Source organism: Cebus imitator, unplaced genomic scaffold (assembly GCF_001604975.1).
Source record: "Cebus imitator isolate Cc_AM_T3 unplaced genomic scaffold, Cebus_imitator-1.0 Scaffold39, whole genome shotgun sequence".
NCBI lineage: Eukaryota > Metazoa > Chordata > Mammalia > Primates > Cebidae > Cebus > Cebus imitator.
In genome coordinates, this window is record NW_016107354.1 from 462,069 (window position 1) to 482,512 (window position 20,444).

A 20,444-nucleotide genomic window follows, 5' to 3' on the forward strand; every position below is an offset into this window, starting at 1 on the left:
GATGTATATTTTGTTGCACGTACGATGCAATCAGTACAGTCTTTGCTGAAACCAGGCACAGTCTTTGCCACCTCAGTTATCCCCTAGCCAGGTAGAATGTATGGTGCAATGGAAACTTAAAAATCTTACATCAAAGCTGTTTTTAAAGCTGTCATACCTGGTAGTTTTCTGCACTTTGGTTTGCAGCTATGAATGTTAAATTTGTACTAGTTCTGAAATCAACATGTGATCACTTAAGTTCTTTGATTTTGCTTTTATAATTTACCTTGCTCTTAGGTGAGCATGTGTCACAGAAAGATTTGAGCAGACATTTACTAACTACCTCTGTGTTCTTGTCAGTGGTGGCAATATTTAGATGATGAATATCTTAGTTTTTAGGTTCTACGTGAACCAGTAAAAGATTTCTGTGCTGTTGCCCATGTCTTAGAATAGCCAGTGCAGTGGATGCAATTCTTACCTCCTATAAAAATGAGTTGACCACTAATGTATTTTCACCTTAACCTTTAAAATCACATCTTCTTTTCTTTCTGCAGGCATGCTCAGTCCCTGGCTGCGCTGCAGGCTTACTCTCACTGGTTAGCGCAGTATTGCAGTGAAGCTCACCGGCAGAACACGCAGCAGTTTGTGACACTCATCTCTACTACCATGGATGCAATCACACCTCTAATCAGCACCAAGGTCTCGAAATAGCAAAGCCTACACCTTTTATCTAACTCCGTCTCTCCTTCTGTTCCTATACCCATTTACTAGAAAATCTAAATAGAACATAGAGTTAGAACCATAAATCTTTCCATGGTTGTACAACTGCATTATTTCATGTTCCTTTTTAGTTGTAGCCCACGTGCATTCTAATACAACTTTACTTTTTTAGTTCTCTAAGTTTCACATGAATACATGCTCATTGTGAAAAAGTAAAATATTGCTCAGATTTCCAGGCCAGAAAGTTGTGATACTCCAGTCCCTGCCTCTGAAACATTTTCCTTCTGGCGCTAAGCGTGGTTGGGCATTTGGTTGTGCAGGCACACCTCGTTTTATTGCAATTCCCTTTACTGCGCTTCGCAGAGACTATGTATTTTCCAAATTGAAGGCTTATGGCAACCCTGCATTCAGCAAATCTGTAAGCACCATTTTTTCAACAGCATTTGGTGCTTCCATGTGTTACATTTTGGTAATTGTTAGAATATTTCAAACTTTTTCATTACTGTATCTTACAGTGATTTGGGATCAGTGATCTTTAATGTTACTATTGTAATTGAAAAACCGAAGAAGGCAAACATGATTGATAAATATGTGTTCTGACTGCCCCAGTGACTGGAGGCTTCCCCATCTTACTGTGTTTAGGCCTCCCTACTCCCTGAGCCATTTAATAACCCTACAATGACCTCTATGTATTCAAGTGAAAGGAAGAGTCACATGTCTCTTACTTTAAATCAAAATCTAGAAATGATTAAGCTTAGTGAGGAAGGCATGTCAAAAGCCAGGACCCACCAAAGGCTCTTGAGCCAAACAGCCAAGTTGTGAATGCAAAGGAAAAGTTCCTAGATTAAAAGTTCGGCTCCAGTGAACGCAAGAGTGATGAGAAAGCAAAACAGCCTTGTTGCTGATACGGGGAATGTTTCAGTGCTTTGGATTGACCAAACCAGCCACAACATTCCCGTAAGCCAAAGCCAGATCAATTCTGTGAAGTCTGAGAGAGGGGAGGAAGCTACAGAAGAGAAGTTGGAAGCTAACACAGGTTGGTTCATGATGAGACTTAAGGAAAGAAGCCATCTCCATAACATAAAAATGCAGGGCGAAGCAGCAAGTGCTGATGGAGAAGCTGCAGCAAGTTCTCCAGAAGCTCTAGATAAGATCATTGATAAAGGTGGCTACACTAACCAACAGATTTTCATTGTAAATGAGACAACTTTATATTGGAAGAATGTGCCATCTGGGACTTCCATAGCTAGAGAGGAGGAGTCAGTGCTTAACCTCAGAGGACAGGCCAACTCTTGTCAGGGGGTAACTGCAGATCTTGGAGCCAGTGCTCATGTGTCACTCTGAAAATCGTAGGGCCCTTAAGAATTACGCTGAATCTACTTCACCTGTCTCTATAAATGGAACAACAAAGCCTGAATGACAGCACCTGTGTTTACATCATGGTTTACTGAATATTTTAAGCTCATTATTGAGACCTGCTGAGAAACAAAGATTCCTTTTGAAATACTACCGCTGATTGGAATGCACCTGGTTACCTAAGGGCTCTGATGGAGATGTTCAGAGATACTGATGTTTCCATGCCTGCTAACACAACATCCATTCTTCAGTTCTGCAGCCCGTGGATCAAGGAGTAATTTTGCCTTTCAGGTCTTATTATTTCAGAAATACATTTCATAAGGCAACAGCTGCCATAGATAGTGGTTCCTCCAGTGGATCTGGGCAAGTAAATTGAAAACCTTCTGGGAAGGATTCACCATTCTAGATGCCATTAAGGACATTCCTGATTTACAGAAGCAGATCAAAATAACAGTGTTAATAGTAGCTTGGAAGAAGTTGATTCTTACCCTCATGCATGACTTTGAGGGATTCAGGACTTCAGTGGAGGAAGTAGCTGCAGATATGGAAAGAACAAGAGAACTAGAAGTGGACCCTGAAGATAGGGTAGAATTGCTGCAATCTTGGTATCAAACAGAAGAGGACTTGCTTCTTATGCATGAGCAAAGAAAGTTGGTTTTTGAGATGGGGTCGACTGGTGAAGATGCTGTGAACATTGTTGAAATAACAACAGAGGATTAGAATAACACATAAACTCAGTTGATGAAGCAGCAGCAGGGTTTGAGAGGACTGACTCCAGCTTCTAAAGAAGTTCTGCTGTGGGCAGAATGCTGTGAAACAGCACTGCATGCTCTGGAGAAATATTTCATGAAAGGAAGTCCGTCGATGCAGCAAACTTCATTGTTGTCTTATTTTAAGGAATTGCCATACCTACTCCAACTTTGGACAACCAGCACCCTGTTCAGTCAGCAGGGATCACCTTCAAGGCAAGACCCTTCAGCAGCAAAAAGATTTCCGCTCTGAAGGCTCAGATGATTGTTAGCATTTTTAGCAATGAACTACTTTTTAATTAAGATATTTACATTGTTTCCTTAGACATAATGCTGTTGCGCACTTTATAGACTACAGAATAGTGTAAACAACTTTCCTATGCGCCGGGAAACAAAACAATGTGTGTGCCTTGCGTTATTGCAATGTTTGCTTTATTGTGGTGGTCTGGGGCTGAACCTGCAGTATCTCCGAGGTATGCCTGTATATCCTTCCAGACTTTTTTCTCTTTTTATGTAATAAGGAGTAAATAAGTTTGTAGACAGCTAGAGATATAGCTGCTTTTGCCTAACAGTATGCCTTGGTTTTCCTTTACGTAATGTAGAGCAACTTCAGATTTTCAAAATGCCCAACGCTTTTCTTTTGTGGGGATGTAAAATAATTTCCCTATTGATAGAAATGAGCTCCTTTTATGTTCATCTTACATATGCTAGTGGGCCTGTAGAATAGAGTCCTGGAAGTGGAATTACTGAGTCAAAGGTTATATCCATGTAACAACTGGACAGATTCTATTATGTTATCCCCAAGTCTGATGATTATATTACTAGAGCATATATGTGCTTATTCTTTGAATTTCTTCTTGTAGCTTTAGTCATATGTAGCATTTTATACATTTTAAACAATGTATTGTTTTAATAAGAACAATGTATTGCTTTCCATAAATTTATGTTGTATTTATAACTTTATAAAAGAGTTCTATCCCATCAGGAGTGTGTTTCCATTATTTTCCTAGCCATTGCTGGACTTCTAGGCTGCCTCCCTTAAGAAAAAAAAAGTCATTACAAAGAATTCTGAAATGCATGCAGTCATGAATGTAGCTTTACCCTTTTGGGTAATCTTCTTAGAGTAAGTGGAGATTCAGGGTTAAAGGTTAGGAATATTTTGTGGCTCTGGGAAATCATAGTAATTTTTTTTCCTAAGTAATTCTGCCTGTCCTGACTTTTTGGTGCTGTTTTTACCGTAGTCCTCCTACCTGCATTAGGTCTCATCTGTAACATGTTTTCTCCCTTGCTAATTTGAAAGTGACAGTGGTAATTGAACCCAGTATTTGATGGGCATGCCGAAGGAAAAGCAGTAAGAGAAACTGGCCTGAGTGTTAAGGTACAGAAAGGTTCAGGGCTAAGGGAGATTGTGGCTCTGCTGGAGCAAGAGGAATGAGGTGAAGAATCCCAGGACTTGGATGACATGCCGGGGAGTGTGCCAGGGGGTGTGCTTTAATAGCTGATAGAGAGCCACTGGAGACTCTGAGCTGAGAAGTGCCTGATGCCCGTGACTGTGAAGGAGGAATGGGAGGAGGTGATAATGGCTTGTGGTAGGAGCTATGGACATGACAGAGAAGATGGGCTTCTCTTGTGGGTCGTCATAGGAAAAATTCTTGAGCTAGATAGAGCCCAGGTGGTGTAATTTGAAAACCAAGAACCACACATAGCTTGTGGCTGCCTCAACAAAGTTCGAATCCCAGTCTCACAGGGATGTCGTGAACCGACGTGCCCTCTTCCCTCTACAGGTCCAAGACAAGTTGCTGCTATCTGCGTGCCACTTACTGGTCTCACTGGCCACCACCGTGCGGCCCGTCTTTCTGATCAGCATCCCTGCAGTGCAGAAAGTATTCAACAGAATCACTGATGCCTCTGCCCAGCGACTTGTCAATAAGGTGAGGCCCCAGAGCACTCCCGACCCGGATCCCCAGGGCCGTGAGGCTAAGGCCTGTGAAAGCTGAGGAAAGAAGAGTCTGGCCTTTGATTTTGTACTCAGAGCTTACAGGCCATGCCAATGTAGACAGATTTCTTATGTGTGTGGCACTGACACAGCCTCACTGATTCTCATTGTGCCCATTCTAAGGCAGTCAGTGTGCTGATTCAGGCGTGGAAAAAAGCACCTCCCAGTGTGCAGAAAGGTTTTACTGCTTTGCAGCCTGGTGATTTTAGCCAGTGTTGTGAGTTCTCTTTGCATTCTTTCTGATTCAAACCAGTCTGGTTTATGTTGTCACTGTTATGTGCATGTTCTTTGGCGTTGAGAAGTGCTGGGCAAGGCCTTTTTCTTGCAATCCACAAAGGAGGCTCAGGCTAGAAGTTTAAAAACCACCTAACAGGAAGAGGGCAGGAGGGCTTGAAACAGGTACCTAAGAGCACCGGGATGTGAGTGCGTTGCTTCTGACCTGGTGCTAGGGTGTGGATTGTCAGGGATTCTCCTGCAGTCCTGCTCTAAGTAGCTACTCAGAGGACTCAGAAGTTACCATCTGAGTGATGCCTGAGATTCAGTGTCTGCAGTGTTATTTCTTTCTCTCTAATGCTTCACGTATGCGATTAAGAGAGGAAACAAGAGCCCCAGGAATGATGATTGAGGTTGGCGGTGGGTTATGCTAGACCTAGACATGGTGTTAATACCATTTCATTTTCCTCTCCAATTTGCCTTCCAGTTGGACCAAAGGCCCTGCCCAGGTTGTAAGAAACGAGCCTGGGGGCTAGGGCTCAAAAGTGTGCAGCCAGCGGGTACCAAGGCTGTGCCGGGCATGCTGCTTGCTGTCTTTGGCTCATTGATCTCTGATGGATTCCTCTGGGGTTTTTTGTAGGCCCAGGTGTTGGTGTGCCGAGCTCTCTCCAACATCCTGTTGCTTCCATGGCCAAACCTTCCAGAGAATGAGCAGCAGTGGCCTGTGCGCTCCATCAACCACGCCAGCCTCATCTCTGCACTCTCCCGGGACTATCGCAACCTGAAGCCCAGTGCTGTTGCCCCACAGAGAAAGATGCCACTGGATGACAGTAAGTGACCCCTAGGCTGGGACAGCCGGGGAGGGAGGTAGACAGGCAGTGAACTTCTTTGCGGCAGATGAGATTTGCCCTGGAGGCTCCTGAGGTAATTGTTTTTGTCCACAGTCTCACAGAGGCTGAGCAGGAAGTCACACTCAGGGGTGGAATCCTGCTACCTATGGAATTCAGTTAAGACAGCAGGAGGACCTTTTTCCTAAATGCAGACTGTCCCTTCTCTTATTTAAAATGTAAAAAATGCTGGAGCCCTAAGAAAAAATGGAAGACACTGGTGATGGTGCCTTCCATCGATAAAATATACTTAAAGTGGTTATTGATCTATTTCAGATGCTTATGTGAGCAAGCAGAGCAGTGGGAAAATGATGCGCTCAAGAACTGTCTTTGCAGATTGGTTTCAGCCTTTTCCCAAATACAGATACTGCAGAGGTTTTGAAATAGCTTGGTTTCTTTAAAAAAATGGCATTTGAAGTTTGCTTGTTTGTATTAAAGAAAGAGGGAGAAAAATGAATAAGGAGAACTCTGGTTTAAATGTAAGGCATCAGATTTCTTGGAAAAATCTCTCTGAAATAACAAATAATACTGTTTTAAAAATATAATCTCTTTTCACAAAAAGAAAATAATAGAACATTATTAGATGGTGCCATTTACAGAATGTCAGCAAAAATGCTTTGTGAAATGTCAGAAATAGTAATAAATACTCTTTTTAAAAAACACTACTTTTATAACCAGTAAGATTAACATATGCATATTATTATACAAATGTATTAAAATAGAATAATATAAAGAAGGAAAAAGTAACTCCTAAATCTGACTAGTTTTAACATTTTAGAAAGTAACCATTTTACATGCTTTCTTCTTACTTTCCCTTTTCTGTTTTAAAATATGCTTCATGGTTACGTAGCTGGATGAGAGCAGCTGATATATTGAGGGTATACTCTGTACACCGGCTCTTGCCTTGGTGATCCATCATCAAGTCTCTGGCTATGCCAGCAAGTCTCTGGCTATGCCAGCATCAGCTTTCAAAGTCTGGTGTTGTTCTGGTCCTGGTTCTAAGTATTTTTTCAAAAATCAGTAATTCATTCAGTTCTCACATCAGCCTTATGAGTTTGGTACTGTTATTATCTTGATTGATGATTAGCATGAGGAAGCTGAAGATTAAGGAACTTGTCCAGGGCTTGCATCTAGCTGCTGTGGAGTCATGCTTTATCATGTGTCATGGTCTCCTTTCCCCACTTGATCTTGCATGGGAGTTATGTCGGTCTGCATGGGCGAGGATATGCTTAGTGGTAACAACCCCAAAAGTGAAGTGGCTTAATACAAGAAGAAAGAGGATTTGTTGCTCATACTACATGTCCAGTTTGGGTCACACAGGGTGGGGAGGTCACGTAACGACCCAGGCTGAGGAAGGCTTCATTTCAGTGTGTGCGCTCTGGAAGGATTGTGGTGAATTGCATAGTGGTTCTTAAAGCTTTTGCCCTGCTTACTACTTCTACTTCTGTTTCCTTGGCCAGAGCCAGCTATATGGCCCTGGCTTAACTCACAGGGCAGGGAAGTGTGATGCCACCGTGTGCTGAAAGGGTTTGCAGTGTAGTATATGGCTGACGTCTTCAGTGAGCACAAAGCTCACATTTGTGCTGACTGCAGGCACTGGTTGAGCACTTCGTATACATTATTTCATGTAACTTTCAGTGTAATGCTGTGAGGTATGTCTTATCCTCATTCCACAGTGTTGAATGCAGTTTGGAAAGTTTCATTTTTCCCATCTCAACTTTATATTTTGTTTCTCAAACCAACAGAATAGCCAAAGGAACAAGAAAATGAATAACTGCATCTCGTTCACCCAGATTCGCTAATTGTGATTTTTTGCCACGTTTGTGCTCTCTTCTCTGCAACACACTTTCTTAAAACCCAGCTATTTAAGCTGCAGATAATTGACACTTGGTCCCTGAATACTTAACCTTTGTATCTATACAGAACAAGATGTTAAACATTGTTACAGTCATGTTATTTTAACATGTAACCACATTAACATTTTCCCCAGTTGTTAACGAATTGTGCTTTTTTGCTTTAAAAAAAAAAAAATCTGGGCTCTAATCTAGGATGATTTCACTGTGTTTGGTTATTATATCTCTTTAGTCTCCTTTGATACAGAAAGGCATCCCTGGTTTTTGTCCTTGATATCACTGGCCTTTCTGGAGTCCAGGCCTGTTTTCATATGTCTCATAGCCTTGTTTTGCCTGATGGTTTCCAGCAGGTTGTGGTGTAGTGGTGCGTGTTCGTGTTTGTGTTTCCTCTTGCATTACTTCTGTTTGTCCCATCCTTGGTAGTGCTCAGTTTGGGTGCCTGTTTGGAGTAGGGCCTGCCGGTCTGTCCGTTGGGAAGGTGCTTGGCCGGTGTAATTGCTCAGGACCATAGAGAAAGTGGGTGCGGTCAAGAGTTGGACTTGGGTCTGAATGGCTCCAGCTCTGCCTCTTTCTGCTTGAAAACAACAACAACAACAACAAAAAGGTTTGTAATGGTTTTATAATGTCCTGTCCCATGGAAATGCAACAGTTAGCTACCCATTCTCCTGTTATTACATACTTAAAGTGCTTTCATTTTTTTACTTCTACATTTTTGTAAATACATCTTTTGTCCTCGTTTCAATTTCCTTAAATGCCTGAGGTCAGCTTTTGGTCTCTTGACTGTTGGTTTTTCTCTCTAAACTGCTTCCCCTGTGGCCCGTGCGTTCTTGAGGAAGTGGCTGCCCTGAGAATGCTTTCCTGGCTTGGTAGAAGTCTGTGTGCTTGTTGTAGTTGTGGACGGCTCCCTGCTCAGCAGTGTGGGTGTGCCTTTCCTTTACTCTCATTGTCACTGTGACTGGGGAACGAGACCTGTGGTGAGAAGCATCTTCCTTCACCCTCAGCCCTGTGAGTGCGGTGATGCTCTCTATCCAGGTTTTCAGATGAGGCAGTGGTAGGGCCAGGCCAGCCTCCGTCTGCCTCCTGAGCATGTCTTTCTGTTGTACCTCCTCCTCAAAGCTGCCGCAGCCCCATAAAGGCTGCTGAACACTGAGGTTTGGGGGATCCAGAGAGTGCTACCAGGTGGGGACAGCTCTCAGCCTAGCTCTGGCTCAGCTTCTGGTGGAGCCAAGATTGAGTGTGCTAGGCTCAGGCTGAGCCATGGGCATCAGCTTGGGGAGGCTGGTGGGAAACTCTGCGTCTTCAGGGGGTGACTCCACTCACATGGGAACGATAGCAACATCCCCATCCTAGATTTTCTTTGATGGCTTGCACACTGCTAGCATCGTTCAGAACCTTTTCTCTGATCCCCACTGCAGCACTGCCCAGGTGAGGCTGTCAGCTCTCCCTAACAGATGAGGGTCCTGCCCACACCACGTAGCCTTCGGGTCACCTGTGGTTCATAGCTAGGGCGCTTTGATCTCTGGCCTGTTTGCTGCCCACTACATCTGTTTTCCCTGTGTGCTATATGGAGTCAGAAGTCATCTCAGGTCACGGTAGTGTCAGCATTATATATTGTCAATAATGTAATAACAATAATTATATGTCTTATCAAGCTATAGGTCTAACTGGCTGAAGATGGATCAGGCAATTTATTCCTGCACTCAGCACCATTACATGTGCATGGCAGGTGTTTGTGGGATTACTGGGCTGGAGTAGTGTCCTACTGAGGGACAAGGTTTGAGTTCCATGTGTCCATACTGGCCTGTGGTCATGACCGTATGACATTCATTTTCTCACCAGTCTATTCACTGTCTTTTAGATTTGATCAAATCCAAGGCACCCAACCTGGGGGTGCATTTATTTATCTTTTTTCTTCTGTGGACTTGTTGCTGATGGCCAGAGGCAAAAGAGAGGCAAAAACCTGAACAAGCAAGCAGGCATCTTCTCCCCAACGCACACTCAGGCATCTGGAGTCCTGGCAGGAATAACAGTAAAAACAAAAACATAAAAAAGAGAGAAGAATTTATGTTTTAATCAAGAGACTGTTCCTTTAGTGAGGCTCTTTGTGATCATCTTCTTGGTACCTTTGCAAGTTTCCTCCCCTTCCCTTGTGTCTCCTCTTACCGTGCATTCTCCTCAGACAGCTCATAACCTGCAACTCATCTTGATTCGCAGCCAAAGTGATTATCCACCAGACACTCAGCATCTTAGAAGATATCGTGGAGAATATCTCGGGGGAGTCCACCAAGTCTCGACAGATTTGCTACCAGTCGCTGCAGGAATCCGTTCAGGTCTCCCTGGCCCTCTTTCCAGCTTTTATCCATCAGTCAGGTAGGAGCTGGCCCAGAGGCCTCACTGGTGGGCGGTGCTAACAAGGGTCGGAATGCCCGCTTAGATCTGAGAGCACACTGAGTTGGTGCAGGACAGGCCTTGACTTGCTCCATGCAAGGAAACCCAGTACTGAAGGGAAAGGGCAGTGATGTTTATTTGGGGAGTCTGGGGTCAAGACCCCATGGAAAAGTGAGCAGAGCCCTCCATATGGGCCTTGGTACGTGCGTCGTGTGGCATTACATCACTTGAGGATGCTTGCCTTACTGAACAGAAATGGATGAGAGAGTAATGGGGGCATCATACAAAAGAAGACAAGAGAGCTTTTTTGGCTTAGTTCTTCTTATTTTGTGGCAAGGTGCATTTGCCAAGATCATTCCCCTTACCCTACTCTGTCACTGTCTCACTGTCAGTGACAGAGGGCCTCTCTAGCTCTGTGGATGTACCTGCCCAGCTCTCATGAGAGCATCATGCAGTCTTGTCAGTTTACAAGAGAAATATCAAGCACTTCTCAGTCAGCAAATATTCAATGATTGCCTCCTGCAAGCAGATTGTGTGCAGTTAGAGCTGAAACACACTACACAAGATGATTGTTGAGATCTGGAAGTGAAACTGCACTAAATGTAACTGGTATTTTCTGCAATTAATCCATCTAATGGACCAGGGCCATGCACCCTAAATACACCTTCATTATCCACTTTCAGCCACTTAACCCCTGACCCAGCTGCAGCGATTATTAGTCATAGAGGGAAATGGCTGGAGCACTCAGGTGTTGACCCAGTTGAGCTGTTTCATCAGTGTGGGCACAAAGCGATCCCTCGCCAGTGAAACTCTAACCGTTACTGGATGTCAGGCAGTGAGGGAGGTTCAAGATCCCTTCATTTCCCGTAGTGAGCCACCAGGTGGAGGTTCCCTGTATAAGAACTATTTTCTCAGCATGTTCCTAATCATTTTCCACTTTCCGTCACTGGCCCTGATGGTGTTGGGGAAATGTTTCCAGCAGGAAGCCGTAGAGAAAGCTGGTAGTGCAGATTGCAGGAGCAGGTCGATGAAGCTCAGGATTCTGGTTCTGACTGTGTGCAAGCCTCTGACGGTGTCTCTGTCCCTTTCCTCAGATGTGACTGATGAGATGCTGAGCTTCTTCCTCACTCTGTTTCGAGGCCTTAGAGTACAGATGGGCGTGCCTTTCACCGAGCAAATCATACAGACTTTCCTCAACATGTTTACCAGGTAACCACAGACCCACCATCCATGATTTTCAGATTCAAGGGACAAGTAGTGGGTGTGGTGACAAAGTGTGGCTTTTGGCTCGTGTTCTGCACTTGCCACAAGCATGGGGTTTCATGCTGGCCCCCAGAGAAACGTGGTTGCTCACTGTGTGGCTCTCTCATTTGTAGAGAGCAGTTAGCTGAGAGCATCCTGCACGAGGGCAGCACTGGATGCCGGGTGGTGGAGAAGTTCCTGAAGATCCTGCAAGTGGTGGTCCAGGAGCCAGGCCAGGTGTTCAAGCCCTTTCTCCCCAGCATCATCGCCCTGTGCATGGAGCAGGTGTATCCCATCATCGCCGAGGTAGGGGCTCAGGCGGTCATCTCTGTGGCCTCCCATCTCCAGATGGGGAAGGGAATGAGATTTCACAGAAAATGCATTGCATTTTAAAGTTCGTTTGTTAGTTTAATATGCTTATAAAGTAGTTTTTCCCAAGGAAGAAGGCCTTTAGGGTGGTACAGTCCTTTTATATTGATCGAGTTCATTGGAGCTAGTCTAGTATAAGTATAGCAGTTATTCCACAGGGTCAGTTGCTAAGATCAGTTTCCTGTGGCAAATAATTTATACCTTTAAGTGACTCTGGTTTTCTACAGCAAACATTCTAACATATGTACTTTCCTATTAGAAACATTCATGGTCTCGAGGATACAAGGCAAGTGCTTGGAACCATTCAAACAAACCTTTCATTATTACAGGAAAGCAATGTCCTTCTTAGAAAACAGGCAGGCATGCAGCATGACAAGACCCAGAATAAGTATAGATTAAATTTCAGTCATTGGTAATAGTCATATAAAAAAAGAGCTAACCTTTAACTGAACTGAGACTGGGACAGGTCTGGTTGCTGTGCATTACGAAACACTCTGGACCTGTGAGGCTTCTGCCGTGGACACTTGTGGCCCCTGGTGTCTGTTTAATTTTAACCAAGCTTGAATTGAATATATGTGGGCCTTCCAATTTTGAATTCCACAGAGACAATCCCTGGAATAAGGGATTGGGGAGTTGGATTCAATGAGAAAACACTGCTAAGCCTACCCCTTCTCCTCTACCTCCTCTCAGAGTCCTGGCTGCCAGGAAAGAGAAGACTGGCCCAGAGAGCCTGGTTCCCAAGTGCTCTTTAAACCCTCCTCTTCTCTGGGCAGCAGAATCGCTTTAAGGCGTTGTGTCTGTCTTTAGCTTCTGTGGCTGTGTAAGACCAACAGGTTAGCAGGACAGCATTTTTTATCCTGGGAAAAGAAACAAGCAAGAAGATCTGACAGATCGAATAGAACAGAAAATATGTACTCCTAATTGTTTGTCCACTTGGTAGCTTTTTTCCTAGTGTGAAAGCTGAGTGCTCATGAGAAAAAACGGGCCCTTGGCACTGACCCATGCATTCTCTCTCAAATGTGGGCCCTGTCTCTGCTGAAGAACTTGCAGTGTGAACTGCTGACTCCAGGGGCTGGATGCCTTTTGCCCAGGCAGTGACAGGCATGCGGGTGGAATGTTGACACTCAGCCTGCTGTCACCAGGCATCTCCTAGGCATCTTTGCTGCCTCAGGCCCAGGCTGGAGTGGCTCCCCAAGCTGCAGGTCTGAGCGTCTGTGTCTTTGCAGCGTCCCTCTCCTGATGTGAAGGCCGAGCTGTTTGAACTCCTTTTCCGGACGCTCCATCACAACTGGAGGTACTTCTTCAAGTCCACTGTGCTGGCCAGTGTCCAGAGGGGCATCGCCGAGGAGCAGATGGAGAATGAGCCCCAGTTCAGTGCCATCATGCAGGTAACATGGGGTAGGGAGGCTGCCGGGTGACATCCTCTGACCTGGCCACTGCAACGAGTCCTATCTTTGAAGCTTCACAGCCTCGGGTCTAAAGCTCAGTTCTGCCTCTTAGTATTGATGAAGTGCATTACTTTCTTGGAGCCTCAGTTTCTTCATCTGTAAAGTGGGGTTAATATTGCCTGTGTCACAGGTTGTTGTGAGGTTAAATGAGATGACATACACAAAGTGCATGACACTTGGAGATGCTTGATGAACGTCAGTTCCGCTGACCGTGTGGCATTGTTTCCCCAAGTGTAAAGAGCCTGCCTGTGCCAATCACCTGGGGCTTCCTGAGCAGGAACTGCCTGAATAGGAGTCTCCACAGGAGGTCCCCGGACCTACACTGTGGTTCTGACTCTGACCACACTGGGACAAACACTGCCTCACGAGGTAGCATTCACATTCAGGGCAGGCGCAATTGTCCATCTGAGAGAGTGCACTCTGGGGGCTGAACACCCCTTGCAGTGGAAAACTGGAATGGCATCCCTTCGCCTGGATAGCCCGCCTGCTCTGTGGCTGCTTCAGGCATGCGCCCAGGGTCTGCACTCAGGTGTCTGATGTTTTCATCTGAGTCTAGGTTGCGGGTAGGGGGTCTTTTTTTGTCTTTTCTCTGCATGCTTTTCCATGGGGAAGTGAGAGGGATTTTCACCCTCCCTCCAGCTCCCTGTTAGCACACAGCATGCACGTGGACACACACACACACACACACACACACACACACACACAGTCTCTCTCTCTGGAAGTGAGAGGGATTTTCACCCTCCCTCCAGCTCCCTGTTAGCACACAGCATGCACGTAGACACACACACACACACACACACACACACACACACACACACACACAGTCTCTCTCTATCTCTCTCCTCTCTCTGACTCTTGTGTTGAATTCTTTTCAAGCACATGCCCTAGCCCTGGCCTTTCCTTCCCTGGTACCCATCGAGGCCTCAGGTCTGCAGTACTTGAGTGTTTGTGCCCCACCTATCTTTCTCTTGAATGCTGTCCTTGCCTGGAAGACTTCTTTGGCAGACGGTGCCTGGTCCCCCACTGGGGGCTGGTGAAAGCCACTTTGGAGAATAGTTTCACAGTTTGGCAGTTTCTTATAAAGTTAAATGTGTAGTTCCTGTATGACCTGGCAATCTCACTTCTAAGTATTTTACCCAAGGTAAATGAAAGCATATGTTCACACAACCTGTACACAGATGTTTATAGAAGCTCTTTCATAATTGCCAAAAACTGGAAACAATTTGAGTATCCAGCAGCTGAATGGATGAACAGGCTCGTGCGTGCCTCTAAGGGACTGGCACCCGGCAGTAAGGAAGCGTGGATCCTTGGTACAGTCGGCAGCATAGATGAGTTTCACATGCATTCTGCCAGGTGAAAGAAGCTAGATCCCAAAGGCTATGCACAATAGGATTCCATGCCATTATATGACATTCTGGAAAAGGCAGAACCAGAGGGACAGATGATGAAGAGTGATTGCCTGGGGTTGGGGGTTTGAGGGGACGTTCTGGGCCGTCGAAGTGTCCTTTGTCTTGGTTGTGATAGTGGTGGCACAACTCCACAGGTAGGTCAGAATTCATAGAAAGATAAACCTCAAAAGTTTTACTCTGTTACATTTCCATGAACCTAACTTGAACAGTGAGTAAGTGGAAACTATTGGTTACCATGGAGATCTCATTCCTACTGCAGGGATTACAAGGTCTCCTCTGGCAGCTTAGGGGCCCAGGCACAGAATGACAAAGCAGTCGCCACTTATTTGTAGGAGTTTCCTGCAGACCACCGGCCTCCCCCACTGCAGCATGGTCACTTTCAGTTGGAGCAGGGTACTTTGCATCCGTTTGTGGGGTGTTTCTTTTTGCCCCTGAATTAGTAACTTTTTTTTTTTTTTTGAGATGAGTCTTGCTCTGTTGTCCAGGCTGGAGTGCAGTGGTAGGATCTTGGCTCACTGCAACTTCTGCCTCCTCAGTTTAAGCGATTCTCCTGCCTCAGCCTCCTGAGTAGCTGGGATTTCAGGGGCCTGCGACCACGCCTGGCTAATTTTTGTATTCTTTTTAGAGATGGGGTTTTACCATGTTGGCCAGGCTGGTCTTGAACTTCAGTGATCTGCCCACCCCGACCTCCCAAAGTGCTGGGATTACAAGTGTGAGCTTCTATGCCTGGACTGAACTAGTAACTTTTATACCCAGAAATTCCAAAGCAGTTTAAAAAATGCTTTGCTTAGCCCCCAGGCAGGGGCTTAAGCTCCAGGTAGAGGCTCCTTCATTACTTGGCTTGAGGGGAGGCAGGCAGGCAGGTAGGCAGGCTTCAGTGTCTGCTGAGATTGCTGAGGGATTTGACTAGAGGTGTGAGCTTCTTGCTTCACAGCCAGGTCCTGTGATGGGTTTCTAGAGGTTGGTTTCAGAAGGTATATATGAGGCCATAATAAGAAGCAAGGCCTTGTGCGGGAGGCATTAGCTCTGAGACTTAGGAGGAGCATCCCAGAGGTCTGAGCTGCGGGCCAGAAGCATCAGGACAGTGGGTGCCCTGGCCCCGACACTTGTTTTTCTGACATGGGGTAGATGTCACAGAAGCACTTGGTCTTGGAGAGTTTAAATGCAGTTTATAAAATGGTGGTCTTATTTCCTAGGCTTTCGGACAGTCTTTTCTCCAGCCTGATATCCACCTTTTTAAACAAAATCTCTTCTACTTGGAGACTCTCAACACCAAGCAGAAGCTGTACCACAAGGTAAGTGCCCCAGCTCTTGGAAAAATTCCTCCATCAGGGGCCTCATGGCCTGCATCTCACCCCCAGTCCACTCACTGGAGAGTGTGACAGAAAGTGGGTGGGAGCCGGGACAGGTCCCTGGGGGCCCAGCTACCGCTCACCCGGTCTCTCTGCCTGCAGAAGATCTTCCGGACCGCCATGCTGTTCCAGTTTGTGAATGTGCTGCTCCAGGTCCTGGTCCACAAGTCCCACGATCTTCTGCAGGAGGAGATCGGCATTGCCATCTACAACATGGCCTCTGTCGACTTTGATGGCTTCTTTGCCGCCTTCCTCCCGGAGTTCCTGACCAGCTGCGACGGTGTGGATGCCAACCAGAAAAGTGTGCTGGGCCGGAATTTCAAGATGGATCGAGTGAGGAGGGAAAAGGGCTGGGCTAAGAGGAGGGCAGAGTGGGCACTCAAGCCTGGAACCTGTGCGGCAAGGAGGGGCACGTTGGGGCCTCTGGGTGTGGTCTGTGCCCACCCTGCAGCCTGACGGTAGCTCGTGAGCTACCTGCTGACCTGGTGCTGTGGCTGGATTGAGGGGCACAGCCCTTTCCCCAGTCTTGGTGTCTCAGCCATGGAGGCCCTGAGTTCCTGGCCCTACAGCCCCTCCATTTCTCTTGGCATCTCTGTTCATACCCAGGGCCCTGCCATTCCACGCCTGGGTGACGAGTCCCAGTGGGGCCAGCATTGGAGTGTGCCCAGGCTTCCATTCAGGCTGAGATGGTTGGTGCTTGGGAGCTACACTTCTGGGTCTCCAGAGTTACAGGTGGGACCCAGTGAGACCACCTGGCCTATCTTGGGATCTTTCCAGACTGGCCCCAGCTCAGCTTGGGCTGAGTTGCTGCCAGGTCCTGGGAGGAGCCCTCCTAGTACTCACCCTCTTGTCCCTTTGCTGCCACCTGTGCAGGGACTTGTCAGGTGGGCTGTCCCCACCTGTGGAGCACAGGTGAGAGGCCATCTTTTGTTGGAGCCTGATGGTGCCTGGGGCTTCCTTCCCGGATTGGGGCTGGCCTGTTCTCTTCCTGTGTGTGTCAGGTGGCCAGGCTTCTCTCTTGCCTGATAGGCTCTTCTGAGAGCTTTTCCTTGTTCACTTTATACTTGAGGAAATGAGGAGAAGAAATCATTTTCTCCCTGGTCCTCTTGGGGTTCTTGACCTGAGTCCTCTGTGAAGCAGCTTGACCACGGGTCCACCGTAGTGCTCAGACGCATGCACTGCTCTGTCGCTGGCGTGAACCCGGCCGCCTGTTTCCTCATTTGCCACGTGTGGCAGGAGAGCTTTTGCTTAGACTCATCCTCCTCTCCTTTGTCTTGGGATCTTCTTTCCTTGGGACCTGTTCTTCCCTAAGCCTCTTCCAGTTCACTTCAGCCCCTGGATAATTTTTTTTCCTTTTCCTAGAGGCCAGATCTTAATACGTAATGATCAGCTTCTAATGACATCAATATCAGTCAACTTTTTGACTTAAAGCTGTGGTTTCAAAATCTAGTTATAGGCTGGGTGCAGTGGCTCATGTCTGTAATGTCAGCACTTTGGAAGTCCATGGCAGGCATATCACTTGAGCTTAGGGCCTTGAGACCAGCCTGACCAATGGCAAAACCCCGTCTCTACTAAAAATACAAAAATTAGCCAGGTGTGGTGGCGCACGCCTGTAATCCCAGCTACTCTGGAGGCTGAGGCACAAGAATCTTTTGAACCTGGGAGATAAGAGGTTGCAATGAGCAGAGATTGTGCCACTGCACTCCAGCCTGGGTGACAGAGCAGGACTCTGTCTTCAAAAAAAAAAAAAAATCTAGTTATATATCAGAAGCACCTGGGGTGCTTATTAAAAATAGAGAAACAGACTTCTGTGTTCTCCCCAGGAAATTCTGGTTTGGCATTTGGGAGCCACTGATTTAAATGATATTCCTTAGTTGGTTTTTTGAGGGTGAAATAAAAGAATCACCACCTTGCATTCATTCATTCACTGTGTGTTTGAAGCCAGCTGCTTCTAAGCTCTTGGCCAGGAGCTGGGGCACCAGTCCCAGCCTTCAAGTCTTTCATGGTAGACAGCCCAATACAGTACCCTCTGTGGACCACACTGTGCCAAGCATGAGACATGTCCTGGCTCGAGGAGGCCTTCCAACAAGCCTCTGAAGTGTAGGTCCTGTTACTCACCCATGTCACAGATGGCCCGGGCTCAGAAAGGTGAGCAGGAGGCAGACCTGGGTGTTGCGGTCCCGGAGCCTGCACGCACTTCCCAGAAGCAGAGCGCTGCTGGGACCAGGAAATAGGAGGCATCTGCGCAGCCTCAGGGAAGATGCAGGCTTTGAACGGAGTTCTGGAAGAGGAATAGCGGTTGGGCAGGAAAGTTAGCTTGGCCCTGCTCCTGGCTCTGTCAGCGCTTGCTGGGCCTATCTAACTCCTCACTGGGACCTACATGGCAGGCATTCAACATGCCGCACTGAAAAGCAGGGGTTCGCCGTGTACATGGCAGCAGAGGTCAGGGCCTCACTGCCTGTCCAGGGCTTTGCATGGCCCACTTTACGCCCAGTGGGGCAGGCCCCAAGACCATGTGTGCTGCTGCTTGGGTGGCTCTCGAGTGGCAGGGGCAGCCTGGAGCCCTGTGGGTAGGGATTCTATAGACATTGTTGGGTGTGCATGTCACCTTGAGGGGCCGTGGTGAAGGAGAGGGCTGTCCCCGCAGCCCTGCCTGTGTTCCAGGGCCCAGACTAAGGAGCAAATGTGCTGGCCTTCCCCTTCCCTTCTGTGTGAGCTGGGGCCAGCTTCTTCATGGTGCAGTGCTTTGATCTTCCTGTCCTTAGACTATGGTTGTGGTAGGGCCTGTGGCAGGCTCGTGGTGAGGCGAGTTGCTGTCTGTATGTTGATGGCAGCAGTGTCCGGCACCTGGGGGGTCCTAGGGAGGTATTCCTCTTGTTCCTTTTTTCCCACAGCACCTTGCACAGAGCCGCTGCGACACGCAGTGCAGCAATGAATAGAAGTGTGAGGGACTCCATGTTGGGGTCCCCTTCCAGGAGCACTCCCTTTGTGGAAGCCATCTTTCTCTCTCCTGGATATCCCCTCTGGGGTCCCCTTCCACACTCTCTGGTGGAAGCCTGTCTTCCCCTCCTAAACTCCGTCTCTCTCTATTCCCTTCCACTCAGTGTGGAAGCTGCTTTTCTCTCCTGTATTCCATCTTTCTGGATTTTCTCACTCAGTGTGAGAGTTAGCTATTTCTCTCACCTTCTCCTTTTCTCTCTCTAAATAAATAAATCACTTTCTACAAACAAACAAACAAAAAAGAAGTGTTGAGTTTTAGAAAGTGCTCCCATGTATTCCGTGTACCCTCTGAGATGGAAGTAGCCGTTGGGGTCTGGTGGGTGCTGACCTGTTGTGTTGGGTGGGTGATGGGCTGCAGCTATGCCCCTGCCTTCCAGGACCTGCCCTCATTCACCCAGAACGTGCACAGGCTGGTCAACGATCTGCGCTACTACAGACTCTGCAACGACAGCCTGCCTCCTGGCACTGTGAAGCTCTAGGCTCGGCCTGCTACCGCCTGGGGACACGGACTTCTGCTGCTGCCACCTGCGCCAATCCTACCTTCCACCACACGTCTCCCAGATGGGCCTCGGTCACACTTTTGGTTTCTCCTGCCCCAAGCAACGCTGCCTGCCTCTGCTGCTCCTCCACATCTTGCTGCCGCCCAGCAGAGCTGGCTTCCGGGTCCACTGAGCACTGGATGGTGCTCCCAGGGCATGTGGCCAGGTACCAGGAGGCACTGGGAAATCCCACGGGGTGGCCCATGCAGACCAGGAGCATGTCAGTCATGGGGCAGAATCGCCAAGGACAGCTCACGACAGTGCCACCTTCTCACCATTCCAGCCAAGGAGAGATGTGATGTCGGAACTGTTCTGGTACTTCTGTCAAGACACCCCCGCCCCAATTGCCTTGAGGTCTCTGCTTTGTCAGAGATTTACAAAGACTCATGTTTTTGTTGTTTTCTCATCATTCCATTGTGATACTAAGAAACTAAGACGCTTAATGAAAAGAAATAAAATGCCTATGTTGTTGTTCTAGAAACCCTAGCTGGAGCTGCTTGCTACTCACAGCCTCCTTGAGGCCAGGCTCCGGACAAGGGGCATTCTGGTGGGAACACAGGTAGCGCGGCGTGGAGTGTGCTGACTCCTGGCACCTCCCACCCTCTTCCAATGGCGTCTTTCTGACTGCCCTTACTCAGCGCTAATGGTTGGCCAGGTGGTGGAGGGAGGCTGGAGTCCAGGAGGGGGGGTCTCACAGTTGGCCAGGTGGTGGGGGGAGGCTGGAGTCCAGGAAGGGGTCTCACTGACAGTTGACCTGGTGGTGGTGGAGGCTGGAGTCCAGGCCACCTGACTCCCGTGGCACCCACTCCCCCCAGTGTGGGAAGTATGGGCTCTGCCTCCCCTGCCTCCTGGGGAATAGATAACTTCCCACAATGCCCAGCAGGACCTGGCCCCCTGAGGCCTGAAGTCTTACTGGAGGACAGGGAGGTGGGGCTGGTGATGGA

The 20,444-nt window shown here is 47.5% G+C and overlaps 1 protein-coding gene across 2 annotated transcripts in view; it reads left to right on the plus strand.

Moving 5' to 3' along the window:
• Nucleotides 1-19,981, plus strand: part of XPO6 (exportin 6) — a 123,208-nt gene extending 103,227 nt beyond the window's left edge. For both annotated transcript variants that reach the window (XM_017525721.2, XM_017525723.2), the window contains exons 15-24: nucleotides 534-678; nucleotides 4,589-4,735; nucleotides 5,654-5,843; nucleotides 9,968-10,123; nucleotides 11,236-11,350; nucleotides 11,518-11,689; nucleotides 12,979-13,140; nucleotides 15,806-15,904; nucleotides 16,064-16,294; nucleotides 19,339-19,981. In XM_017525721.2, coding sequence (XP_017381210.1) covers nucleotides 534-678; nucleotides 4,589-4,735; nucleotides 5,654-5,843; nucleotides 9,968-10,123; nucleotides 11,236-11,350; nucleotides 11,518-11,689; nucleotides 12,979-13,140; nucleotides 15,806-15,904; nucleotides 16,064-16,294; nucleotides 19,339-19,440 — 1,519 coding nt within the window. In that variant the 3' untranslated portion in view covers nucleotides 19,441-19,981. The remainder of the gene's footprint in view (nucleotides 1-533; nucleotides 679-4,588; nucleotides 4,736-5,653; nucleotides 5,844-9,967; nucleotides 10,124-11,235; nucleotides 11,351-11,517; nucleotides 11,690-12,978; nucleotides 13,141-15,805; nucleotides 15,905-16,063; nucleotides 16,295-19,338) is intronic.
• Nucleotides 19,982-20,444: the final 463 nt, after the last annotated feature.